At 50.6% G+C, this 11936-nt stretch overlaps 1 protein-coding gene across 1 annotated transcript; it reads right to left on the reverse strand.

Moving 5' to 3' along the window:
- Window positions 1-1822: 1822 nt before the first annotated feature.
- LOC105554212 (anther-specific proline-rich protein APG) lies at window positions 1823-9644 on the reverse strand. Its single transcript, XM_012000573.1, is given in 5 exon segments — window positions 1823-2085; window positions 2219-2471; window positions 8102-8122; window positions 8124-8176; window positions 9510-9644. Coding segments are annotated over 5 exon segments (381 nt in total). The 5' UTR covers window positions 9537-9644; the 3' UTR covers window positions 1823-2058.
- Between the last annotated feature and the right edge of the window lie 2292 nt (window positions 9645-11936).

Raw genomic sequence — 11936 nt, forward strand, 5'->3', positions numbered from 1 at the left:
TATATATATATGTGTGTGTGTGTGTGTGTGTGTATACACACACACATATGTATAATGATGTCACTCTTCTTACTAAATAAACTATTTTTAGAAAAAATGTAGCTATTTGCTTTTTGTTTTGTTTTGTTTTTTTGAGATGGAGTCTTACTCTGTCACCCAGGCTGGAGTGCAGTGGCACAATCTCAGCTCACTGCAACCTCTGCCTCCCAGGTTCAAGCAATTCTCCTGCCTCAGCCTTCCGAGTAGCTGGGATTACAGGCGGGCGCCACCAGACCCAGCTAATTTTTGTATTTTTGGTAGAGATGGGTTTCACCATGTTGGCCAGGCTGGTCTCCAACTCTTGACCTCAAGTGATCTGCCCACCTCGGCATCCCAAAGTGCTGGCATTACAGGCGTGAGCCACCGCACACAGCCTGTATAAGTGTTATTTATGTTAACATGCCATTATTAATATTTTAAAATAAATGAATATTGAAAATTTTTTCCACTTGAACTTCTACTACCGTAAATATCAATAGATACAACTCATATCAATGAAAGCCCACTGAGACCCTCAGCCATTTCTAAGGGGGTGAAGGGTTCCTGAGTGCAGTGTGTTTGCGATCTGTCGGTCTCAACCAATCATTCTTGCCGTGCGGAGTAGTTCTTGCACACAACTAAACCGCCACTGTCTGACAACCCTGGCACCACTGGGCACTTGTGGTCATGGGGACAGGCTGGGAGGTTGCAAAGGCAGAGTGCCTTCCTGGGCCTCTGATCTGGGCCACTCTCCCTGTCAGTGTGGCTGACGGTGCCTGGCAGTCACCTGGGCAGGCCCCTGCTTCTCTCTTTGGGCCAGTGTTGGCTCTGGAGGCTCCCGGTGCATCTTTGTCTTCAGCCTGAATGCTGCACTCAGACTTGACCCTGGGGCAGGCAGGACACTGCCTCAGCCACCTGGGCAGCCCTTTGTGTGATTACCCCATCCAAGCTCTATGAGTCATTCCTTCTCCACTGCCCCCACCCTACCCCATTTCCAGACTTGAGGGTTTTTAAGATGGTCTCCCACCTGCATGCCATTGGCTGTAATGTGTTTCACCACAAATCTGATCTCCTCTGCTTTATATCTTCCAGAAATTCGCCAATGTTCTGGTCTGTTGGTGGCATTTTTCCTGGTTTTCAAGGGCTTCTAAGTGTTTTTATATTTATCTTACTACATCAGATGGCGGGGGAGATGGGTAGGAGAGGTGCAGTTGAACCTTGAACAATGTGATGGTTGGAGAGCCAAGCTCTCACGCAGTCAGAAACCCTTGTGTAACTTCAGGCTCCCTCCAAACTTAACTAATAAATAGCCTACTGTTAACTGGAAGCCTTACTGGTAACATTAAAAAATCAGTTCACACATACTTTGTATATGTATTTATACTGTATTCTTACAATAAACTAAGCTAGGGAAAATAAAATGTCATTAACATCATAAGAGAAAGTATTTACTAAGTGGAAGTGCATTATCATAAAAGTCTTCATCCTAGTTATCTTCACGTTGAGTGGCTGAGGAGGAGGGGCTGGTCTTGGTGCCTCAGGGTGGCGGAAAGGAAGATGTGGAGGAGGTGGGAAGGGAGGCAGGAGAGGCAGGGATACTCTGCCTGTATAACTGATTGAAAAACCACATAGGAGGCTGAGGCAGGAGAATGGCGTAAACCCGGGAGGCGGAGCTTGCAGTGAGCTGAGATTCGGCCACTGCACTCCAGCCTGGGCAGAGGGAGACTCCGTCTCAAAAAAAAGAAAAAAAAAGAAAAACCTCCCTGTGGGTGGACCCGCACAGTTTGAACCTGCGTTGTTTAAGGGTCCGCTGTGCTTGAAAGTGTTAGTCAGCAGTCCTGAACGAAATGTAAACAATGGTTGAATGAAGGAGCAAGGGAGCCTTAAGGGTGGGGAGGGGCGGGTGTCGGCAAGGACCTTCCTCCAAGACAGGGTTGTTGCCAGGGGCAAATGGTGACTGATGATCCACAAGAAGGTGTACCTGTGTGACAGCACCTGTAAACCAGGTGGGATCAGGGTGCGGCCTGTCGTCTGCTGTCGTCAGGAGCTCAGCAATGGATGGAAGTCCTAGGGGGACAACACACACAGCTTAGCAGCAGGTGCCTCTCCCTTTGGGCCTAATTTAGCCGATGGGAGTTTAATTTAGCCACGGGGGCGTAATTGCTAGAAGAAAAGGGAAGAAAAAACCTGATGCCCTCACCGCCTTCCAACCTTCCAATCCTGACTCTTCAGGAAAACCCTGGCTCTCAGACGTCTCCAGAGCGCCTGGCCAAGAGTGAGAAGGTGCGGGCTGGCGTGGGGGCAGGGGGGTTGGGGCGGTGGCAGGATGCTCCCCAGAGGCGGAGAGGGGCGCAGGGAGGGTGCTGCAGGCGGCCTGGGAGTTTGGGGGCGCCGCCCTTCCTCCTGCCTTGGGCACGACCGGTGGATACTGTCGAGTGTGTTGTGGTCCCCTTCTTAGGAAAAGCACAGAGAGCCCTTTAAAGATGTGGACCGGACAGCAGCAGGGGGCCCAGGGTGACCACGGTGCAAATCAGGGAAAGGAAACGTAGGTCGCCACACATTTGATTTAAAAGAAAATAACTTCCCTCCTGAAGCAGAGGCTGGGCTAGGTGCCCTGGCACAGGCACAAAACCAGAGCGAACCCTTGCCGCTGCTCTGGAACGTCGGGCCACACCCTCCGGATATGGGAAAGGCTTTCTTCTCTATTTCAAATGACCCTGTTTCGCCTTTTTTAGATGCAAATGTTTATTTGGTCTGACTTTGAAATACCTCGGTGCAGCTGAAATAATTGAAGGCAGCCCCGTAAGCAGCAGCACTTCCCGACCTTCTCACATGCAGACCCTCTGCTGGAGCCGCCAAGCGCCCTCGCGAGACACCTGAGGGGCGGCCCAGCCCCTCCCTCCCTGGGCCGAGCTGGCCGTGCCGCAGCTGGTCACCCGCACGAGGACCTCGGGGTTGCCCTGCAGACTGGCACTTCCGCAGGGAAGTGATGGCAGCTGCCGTGGAGCCAGCATTTGTCGGGGACCTGGCACCCAGGCCACCGGCTCTGGGAGAGGGCTGCGGGGCTGCGGGGCTCACCTTTCAGGGATTAGCTTGTGCAACTTGACTTGTTCCCCCAAATCCTACAAGTACAGAGGATATGCAGAAATCTGAGAGAGAAACAACCTCCGCAGCTCGTTGTTGTGGGGATTAAATTAGTAAGATGCCTAGAAAATACGATTCAGGAGTGTGGGTGCGTGTGACTTGGTGGTGGGTGGGCTCCACTCACCACCCTCCCTCTGCACCTGTCCGAGGCATTTGAACCAGAGCAACTCCATTTTGAACAGGGGCCGGTAAAATAAGGCTAAGACCTACTGAGCTGCATTCCCAGACGGTTAAGGCATTCTAAGTCACAGGATGAGATATGAGGTCGGCACAAGATACAGGTCATAAAGACCACGCTGATAAAACAGGTTGCTGTAGAGAAGCTGGCTAAAACCCAAAATGGCAACAAGATGTGTCCTTTGGTCGTCCTCACTGCTACACTCCCACCACCACCATGACAGTTTACAAATGCCATGGCAACATCAGGAAGTTACCCTATATGGTCTGAAAAGGGGAGGCATGAATAATCCACCTCTTGTTTAGTATATATTCAAGAAATAACCATTAAAATGGGCAAACCGCAGCCCTTGGGGCTGCTCTGTCTATGGAGTAGCCGGTCTTTTACCCCTTTAATTTCCTAATAAACTTACTTTCACTTTATTCTGTGGAAACGCCCTGAATTCTTTCTTGCCCAAGATCCAAGAACCATCCCTTGGGATCTGGATTGGGACCCCTCTCCTGTAACACACCCACCCAAGAAGTGCTTGCTGATCTGAGGGTTCACAGAGTCAGTGGCTGCTGTAGTGTCACCACCTTTTATAGATGAGAAAACAGCATTAGAGTTTGTTGTTGTTGTTTGAGATAGAGTCTCACTCTTTCTCCCAGGCTGGAGGGCAGTGGGGTGATCTTGGTTCACCTTCCAGTTTCAAGGGATTCTCCTGCCTCCCAGAGTAGCTGGGATTACAGGTGCCCACCAAGCCCAGCTAATTTTTGTATTTTTGGTAGAGACGGGATTTCACCATGTTGGCCAGGCTGGTCTCGAACTCCTGACCTCGTGATCCGTGGGCCTCTGCCTCCCAAACTGCTGGGATTACAGGCGTGAGCATCAGAGTTTTTAAGTCAGAACTGGAGCCTGAGCACGACAGGTGCCAGAACCCGGCCGTTCCCCGAGGCGCTGGCCTGCCGCACAAGGTCCGCCAGCTCTCGCTCTTTGGGTGTGAGGTCTGGGTGGTTGCGTTCTTGCGCCTGCGCTGTGCCTGGCCGACGGGTGTGCAGGGGGTCCTCTATTTCGCTCGGTTTTGCCTGGGACTGTGTGCCTTGTGTGCTGCGTCGTGGTCTCAGCAGTGGATCTCGGTAGGCACCGCTAGACTCGGTCCTCAGTGGCCCGCTGTGCCCTGCGGGGCACCCTTTTGTACGTACCGTTCCCCCTGGCAGTTGCCTTCCCTCCCCAGGTCCTGGATGGCTCCCACTGCTGGCCAGGGCTCAGGCCGGATTCTCTACTAGACTCAGCGAGGCCCCTGCAATGTGCCACGATGCAGGCCCTCCCAAGTGCGCCCATTGTCCCATCCTGGGCCATAGCAGCTCCTGACACAAAGCAGCAGCTCACATATGAACGGTGGTGGTGTCCCTGGGGGAGATGGAGAAAGAGGGGCTGGCAAAAACCAGGCGGCACAAACCTAGAGCGGCCTTGCCTTCACCTCACACAGCGCGGTGGGCCTTTCCTCCGCCAGCGTGACCAATTGGAAGCCAGCCTGAGCCCAGTTCCCAGCTCTGAGAACATTGTGCTTGTAATAGGAGCGAGCGGTGTGTTTGGAGTTGGTTTCTTGGGGTGGGTTCGTGGTCTGGCTGATTTCAAGAATGGAACCCTGGGCCTTCCGGGTGTTATAGCTCTCAAAGACCGCAAGGACCCAAAGGGTGAGCAGCAGCAAGAGTTATTGTGAAGAGCAAAAGAACAAAGCTTCCACAGCATCCAAGAAGACCCGAGCAGGTTGCCGCTGCTGGCTTGGGGGAGGGGAGAGGCAGCTTTTATTCCCTTATTTGTCCCCTCCCATGTCCTGTTCCTGTACTATCAGAATGCCCTTTTCTCAATCCTAGCTGGGATTGGTTAGTTTTAGAATTCTGCTGATTGGTCCATTTTACAGAGCGCCGATAGGTCCATTTTACAGAGCACTGATTGGTTCGTTTTACAATCCTCTTGTAAGACACAAAAGTTCTCCAACTCCCCATTGGACCCAGGAAGTCCCGTTGGCTTCACCTCTCAGTGGGACTGTGTTTAGGGGACAATTCCACCCAGACACAGTGACCTGACCGTGGGGTGCAAAGCTGGGGCCCAGACAGCCTTCCAGACAGCCTTTTACTATATTGGGGATGTGGCTTTATGGAGTCATGCTGGCCACTCCCTCCAGAAGAAGCCTGATGGATCAAAGATGGAAACCAAAAAAATACCGGAAGAAAATGATTAAAACAAAAAAAAAAACAACTGTTGGCCAGGCGCGGTGACTCAAGCCTGTAATCCCAGCACTTTGGGAGGCCAAGGCGGTCAGATCATTTGAGGTCAGAAGTTTGAGATCAGCCCAGCTAACATGATGAAATTCCTACTGTGCTAAAAATACAAAAGTCAGCTGGGCATGGTGGTGTGCTTGCAGTCCCAGCTACTCAGGAGGCTGAGGCAGGAGGATTGCTTGAACCCAGGAAGTGGAGGCTGCAGTGAGCCAAGATTGTGCCACTGCAGTCCAGCCTGGGTGACAGAACAAGACTGTCTCAAACACACATACACACACACACCTGTAATCTCGGAGAGGGTTGAACTCTTTAATGATCTTGCAAAACCCTGTGGCCATAGCAACATAATTGATTTATTCTACCAGATAAGAAAAAAATATATCTGCATGGCAGAAAACATCCTGCTTAAAGTTAAAAAAAAAAAAAGATAAATAGAAAAAAAATATGGCACATTCCTAAGATGGAATTTACCCTGCAGTCATGAAAAAGAATAAGGTATACTTAAGTGTATGTGAAAACAGAATCTTATGCATAATAATATATGTAACTTATGGCACAGGCAAAGGGCCACTATAAATCAAAGAAAGAAATCCAACAACTGAATTGAAAAATGGGCAACGGGAAGAAATCCTTCACAGAGAAGAAAAATGCCTCTAAACATTTTAAAATATGCTGAGTGTCATCACAATCAGAGAAACGCAAACTGAAATATCAATGAGATCCTACTTTCCACTATCAGATCAGCAAGTTCCAAACTTTGACAATGGCCTTTCGAGTGAGCTGAAGGGACATGCTCCATGGGGGAATGTAGTCACATTTAGCAGAACCGCACACATATGTGCTCTGGCCCGGCAAGCCCACTTCACAGTCTTGTCAAGACATGTAATACAGAAGCTCATCAAAGCATTGTAGTGATTGGAAAAGGATAGGAACAACTTAAGAACTATCAGGATTAATTACATCACATCCCTAGGTCAGGTCTGCATTACCATGCAGTCATTGAAAAAGAGGGCGGTGGCTGGGCGTGGTGGCTCTCCTGGTGCAATCCCAGCGCTTTGGGAGGCTGAGGCAGGTGGATCACTTGAAGTCAGGAGTTCGAGACCAGCCTGACCAACATGGTGAAACCCCATCTGTGCTAAAAATACAAAAACTAGCCGGGCGTGATGGCGGGCGCCTGTAATCTTGGCTACTCGGGAGCCTGAGGCAGGAGACTCGCTTGAACCTGGAAGGCGGAGGTTACAGTGAGCCGAGATCACACCATTGCACTCCAGCCTCGGCAACTCCGAGTGAAACTCCGTCTAAAACAAAAAAAAGAAGGAGGTATATTTAGGTCTGTGAAATGCAGCAATCTTCAGAGTATATTGTTTCGTGAAAAAGAGGAAGCTAGAGGGTATGTTCTAGACTTATCTCATTTGTTCGAATGAGTGTATGTGTGTGTGCACACAGAAATTCCTGGTAGGATGCATAAAACATGGACATTCGTATGTTTCCTCCGGTGCTATGAACCAAATGTTTCTGTACTCCTCCCCGCAAATTCATATGTAGAAATTATCAGCCCCAGTGCAATGGCATTAGGAGGTGGGACCCTTGAGAGGTTAGGTCAAGAGGATGGAGACCCCAAGCTCTCTTCCTCTTTCTCTGCCATGTGGCCAACTGCAACCTGAAGAGAGCCCTCCCCAGGAGCCAACCATACGGGCACCTTGATCTGGAACTTCCAGCCTCTAGAACTATGAGAAATAAATGCCTGCTATTTATAAGCCACCCAGTCTGTGATCCTTTTTCATAGTGGCCTGAGCTGACTGAGACCGCCAGGTAAGAGACCTGGGGTCTGGGGTAGGTAACATTCCCATTGTCTCCTTTATTCTGTTTGAATGTTTGACTCCAAGCATGAAGGACATTTTTAGTTCTTTTGTTTTTTTGGGTTTTTCTGAGACAGTCTCACTCTGTCGCCCAGGCTGGGGTGCAGTGGTGCAATCTCCACTCACTGCAACCTCTGCCCCCTGGGTTCAAGCAATTTTTGGGCCTCAGCCTCCTGAGCAACCAGGATTACAGGCATCTGCCACCATACTCAGCTAATTTTTGAATTTTTAGTAGAGACGGGGTTTCACCATGTTGGCCAGGCTTGTTTTGAACTCCTGACCTCAGGTGATCCACCCACCTTGGCCTCCCAAAGTGCTGGGATGACAGGGGTGAGCCACCATGCCCGGCCATTTTAAGTTTTTTAAAACAGTCAAAGCCATGCCTGGGGGAGGCTGCAGTCTGGCTCTGTCCCACCCTTGCCTGCTGCTGGTTGTACGTGGGGCCAGCCCAGCTGCTCCCTGGGTCAGGGTCTACAAGGCCAGCCCTGGAGGGGCAGATCCACAACACAGCCAGCGCAGCACCAGGACAGGTGCCCTGGGCTGAGGTCTGCATGGGGCAGCAGAGGCAGAGCCTACCAGACCTGCAGACATTTCTGCAGTTGATTATGTTCTTACTTGTCCCTAAGATGAGCACTTACCTAGGCGTCGCTGATGCCCTCTGGTTGGGGCAAGGGGGGCGTCCCAAATCTGATGCTGGAGCAGCAGGGGATCCCCTGTGGGTAGAGACCAGCAGGCAGGCTCTGTGCCGTGGGCTAGCTGGTGCACCCAGGACACCTCAGCTCACACCCTCCTGGGAAGGACTGCCAGCCACTTCACAGGCAGAGCACAGAGGTGCTGGCTCCACCCCCTGTGTGTGGGTGGCCCTCTGTAGTCACCAGCCTGGCTGTCTGCCTCCTTGTTCCAGGCATGGTCTCAATGGCCTCAGGCCCTCCCTCCTGAGCCTGATTAAGAAGCAAAGCACTCTGCAGTAGGGGACACCCTCTTCTTAGGAGGAGGCGGTGATTCTCACTAATAAGTGCTTTTCTTCTACCACATCGTGTACATTAAATGTTCTTTTGTTGTTGTTTGCTTTTTTTTTTTTGGATACGGAGTCTTGCTCTGTCACCCAGGCTGGAGTGCAGTGGCCCAATCTTTGCTCACTGGACCCTCCGTCTCCCAGGTTCAAGCGATTCTCCTGCCTCAGCCTCCTGAGTAACTGGAACTACAGGCATGCACCACCACACCCAGCTAATTTTTGTATTTTTAGTGGAGACAGACAGGGTTTGACCATGTTGGCCAGGCTGGTCTCGAACTCCTGACCTCAAGTGATCCTCCTGCCTCACCCTCGTAAGTGTATATTTTTCTCTTACTTTTTTTTTTTTTTTTGAGAGGGAGTCTTGCTCTGTCACCAGGCTGGAGTGCAGTCGTGCCATCTCAGCTCACTGCAACCTCTGCCTCACAGGTTCAAGTGATTCTCTTGCCTCAGCCTCATGAGTAGCTAGGATTACATGTGTGCGCCACCAAGCCCAGCTAATTTTTGTATTTTTAGTAGAGACGGAGTCTCACCATGTTGGCCAGGATGGTCTAGATCTCTTGACCTTGTGATCCATCCTCCTTGGCCTCCCAAAGTGCTGGGATTACAGGCGTGAGCCACCACGCCTGGCCATGTATATTTTTCTAAACAGACACCTGACCGTGCTGAGGTCATCCATTGAAATTCCCCAGCACTTGCTGGCTTCCCTGAATTCAGCTGAATTGTACGTGCCCACTGCTGCTGGGTAACCTATGGCAGGCACAGCTGTGGGATGAAGCAGGCAGTGTACACACATTCCACTGCACAGTCTGTGGCCTGGCCAAGCCCCTGGGCATTTGAGGCTCCGGGCAAGGCTTCGTGTCCTGACAGTTTTGGGTAGGGGCAGGAGGTGGGTGAGCCCAGATCCCAGCAGCAGGCATGGCTCCCTGGATTTTCATGTCATCTGTGCCGTCTTCTACCAGGATCCTGCAGCAGCTGAAGGGAGACCCCTCTCCTTTTAAGGGTTAAACCCCCAATGGCACAGAGCAACTTACCTGCCCTTGCATGGTGAACACTCCCATCTTTATCACATCAGTAATTCTTGCTAAAAGCAGATGTAATTTTGAAGGTGGGTAAAAGTAACTTGAAAAGTCGGTGGGCAGATGGCAGAGAGCCTGCTCATCCTTCTTTCAAACTGTCATCAGTCGCACAGGTCTCAGCTGCCATCTCATACTATTATTATTGCTATTTTGCATGTGTGCACACCTCTTTCCGTGGGTGTGGAGGGAGGGGACTGAGCAAAGCCTCAGGGAGGCCACATACGTTCTCAGCGCCATGCTTGGCTGGTGACTGGTCATGCACCATTGGCAGGGCCTGGAGCACGTGCAGGGAACAGAGTTCCTGGCTCTGCACACTCAGCATGTGTGTTTCATACTGTCACCTGGCTGGCTCCTCTTTCTGGGTTTGTGTGAGCAGAACAGAACACATGCTGGGGACAGGGCTTGCCTGAGGGGCTGCCCAGGTCATTTCCATCTTGGCGATGATGACACCACCCTGAGCTCATTTATTCTTCACAGCAATCCCAGGAGGTGGGAACCACTGTTATCCCCATTTTCCTGATAGGTAGACTGAGATGTGAGTGAGGGGAACAGACGGGACGAAGCTAGGACCCAAGGACAGGTGAAGGCAAGGAGGGAGGATGCTGCTAATAATCAGGGCCATTCATTTGGCCCGACCCAGAAGCTTGGGCAAATGGAGGCAGCTGGCACTACAGAGGCCATGGGGCAGGAGCAGTGGGGGCCAAACCAGAGGGCTTGATCCGCACTCTGGGAAGCTGTTGAGATCCCAGGTTCCTTCCACGGCATGCCTCAGACGAGCCTGGAAGTTTATTCTTTGGGGAAATTGTAGAGAGGTGGCTCTGGGCTCAGGCACTGAAGGACAGCAGAAGGCGGAGGTGGGGCTCTGGACTAAAAAGGGGTCCAGGTATAAGAAGAAAGACTTCGCCTACGCTGAGGAGATCCCCAAGACCCCCTCCCGACTCTGCTCCCAGGAAGTTGGCAGCATGACCTACATGCCCCAGGCAGGGCACATGTCCCTCAAGAGGAGACCTAAACATGTTTGCAGGTGAGGGTTGCCCAAAAAAAATCTGCTATAGCCGCCGGTCTAAAATCATCCCCTGCCAGCAAGAAGTCTTCAGTGAGCTCTTCAGGGCTGTGCCCTTGGAGATGAACCAACTGTCCGTGGTCATTGAACACAGGAGTGAAGCAACCAACATGCAGCACAACCAGGAACACGTAGGGAAGAGGCACTCGGAGGAAGCAGAGGGAAGGGGCAGAGCAAAGCTTAACATGAAGCCCCTATCAGTCACATTCTTGGGAGCTGACAGAGTAGATTGCATCCAGGAAACAAGATTGGCATTCTAGGCCAGGCATGGTGGCTCATGCCTGTAATCCCAGCACTTTGGGAGGCCGAGGTGGGCAGATCACCTGATGTCAGGAGTTTGAGACCAGCCTGGCCAACATGGTGAAACCCCATCTCTACTTAAAATACAAAAATTAGCCAGTCATGGTGGCCCATGCCTGTAGTCCAGCTACTCAGGAGGTTGAGACAGGAGAATCACTTGAACCCGGGAGGTGGAGGTTGCAGTGAGCTGAGATCACGCCACTGCATTCCAACATGGGCAACAGAGCAAGACCACACACACACACACACACACACACACACACACACAAGATTGGCATTCTAGGAAAAAGGGATCAAGGGATCATCAAAGCTCAAGAAAGAGGACATTTAATAAATAGGATAGAAGGTGGAGTCAAGAAAATTGCTAGAAAAAAGACAAAGAGATTGACAATAAGACACCAAAGACAACTAGCATGTCAATCAGATGATTCGGGGTGCCACTAATTAGAGTTACAAAAGGTGAGACCAGAGACAAGGGGGAGACATTTTAAAATAAATAATACAAGAAAATTACCAAGTGAAGAATGGGAGCCTCTGAATGGAAAAAGCCTGTTAAGGGCCATCATTTTAGAATTCTACACCAAGGCGTGTCACCATACGATCTGAAAGCATTCAGGATGAAGAGAAAGCCTTGTAAGCTGGAGGTTGCAGGGGAGAAGAACAATACACACAAAGATTTAAGGATGAAATGACATTAGACTTCACAATGGCAGCACTGGAAGACAGGTGACAATGGAATAATGCCTTTGAAATTTTGATGGAAAATCATTTTCCACCTAAATTTCTATATCTTTCCAAATTATTTTTCAAGTATAAAATAGTATAACTGCATTTCTAGGCATGCAACATCTTTAAAACCCTTGCCTCAAGAGATACTGGAGGATGCGTGCCACCCAAACAAGCAAGTAAACCAAGAGACAGGAGGACCTGGGGTGCAGGAAGCAGGACCTAGCCCAACGGGCAGGCCAAGAGAGGCCCCAAGGTAACAGTTGGTAATAACAGAACAGGAAGTCAGAGGG

Source organism: Mandrillus leucophaeus, unplaced genomic scaffold, assembly GCF_000951045.1.
Source record: "Mandrillus leucophaeus isolate KB7577 unplaced genomic scaffold, Mleu.le_1.0 Scaffold631, whole genome shotgun sequence".
NCBI lineage: Eukaryota > Metazoa > Chordata > Mammalia > Primates > Cercopithecidae > Mandrillus > Mandrillus leucophaeus.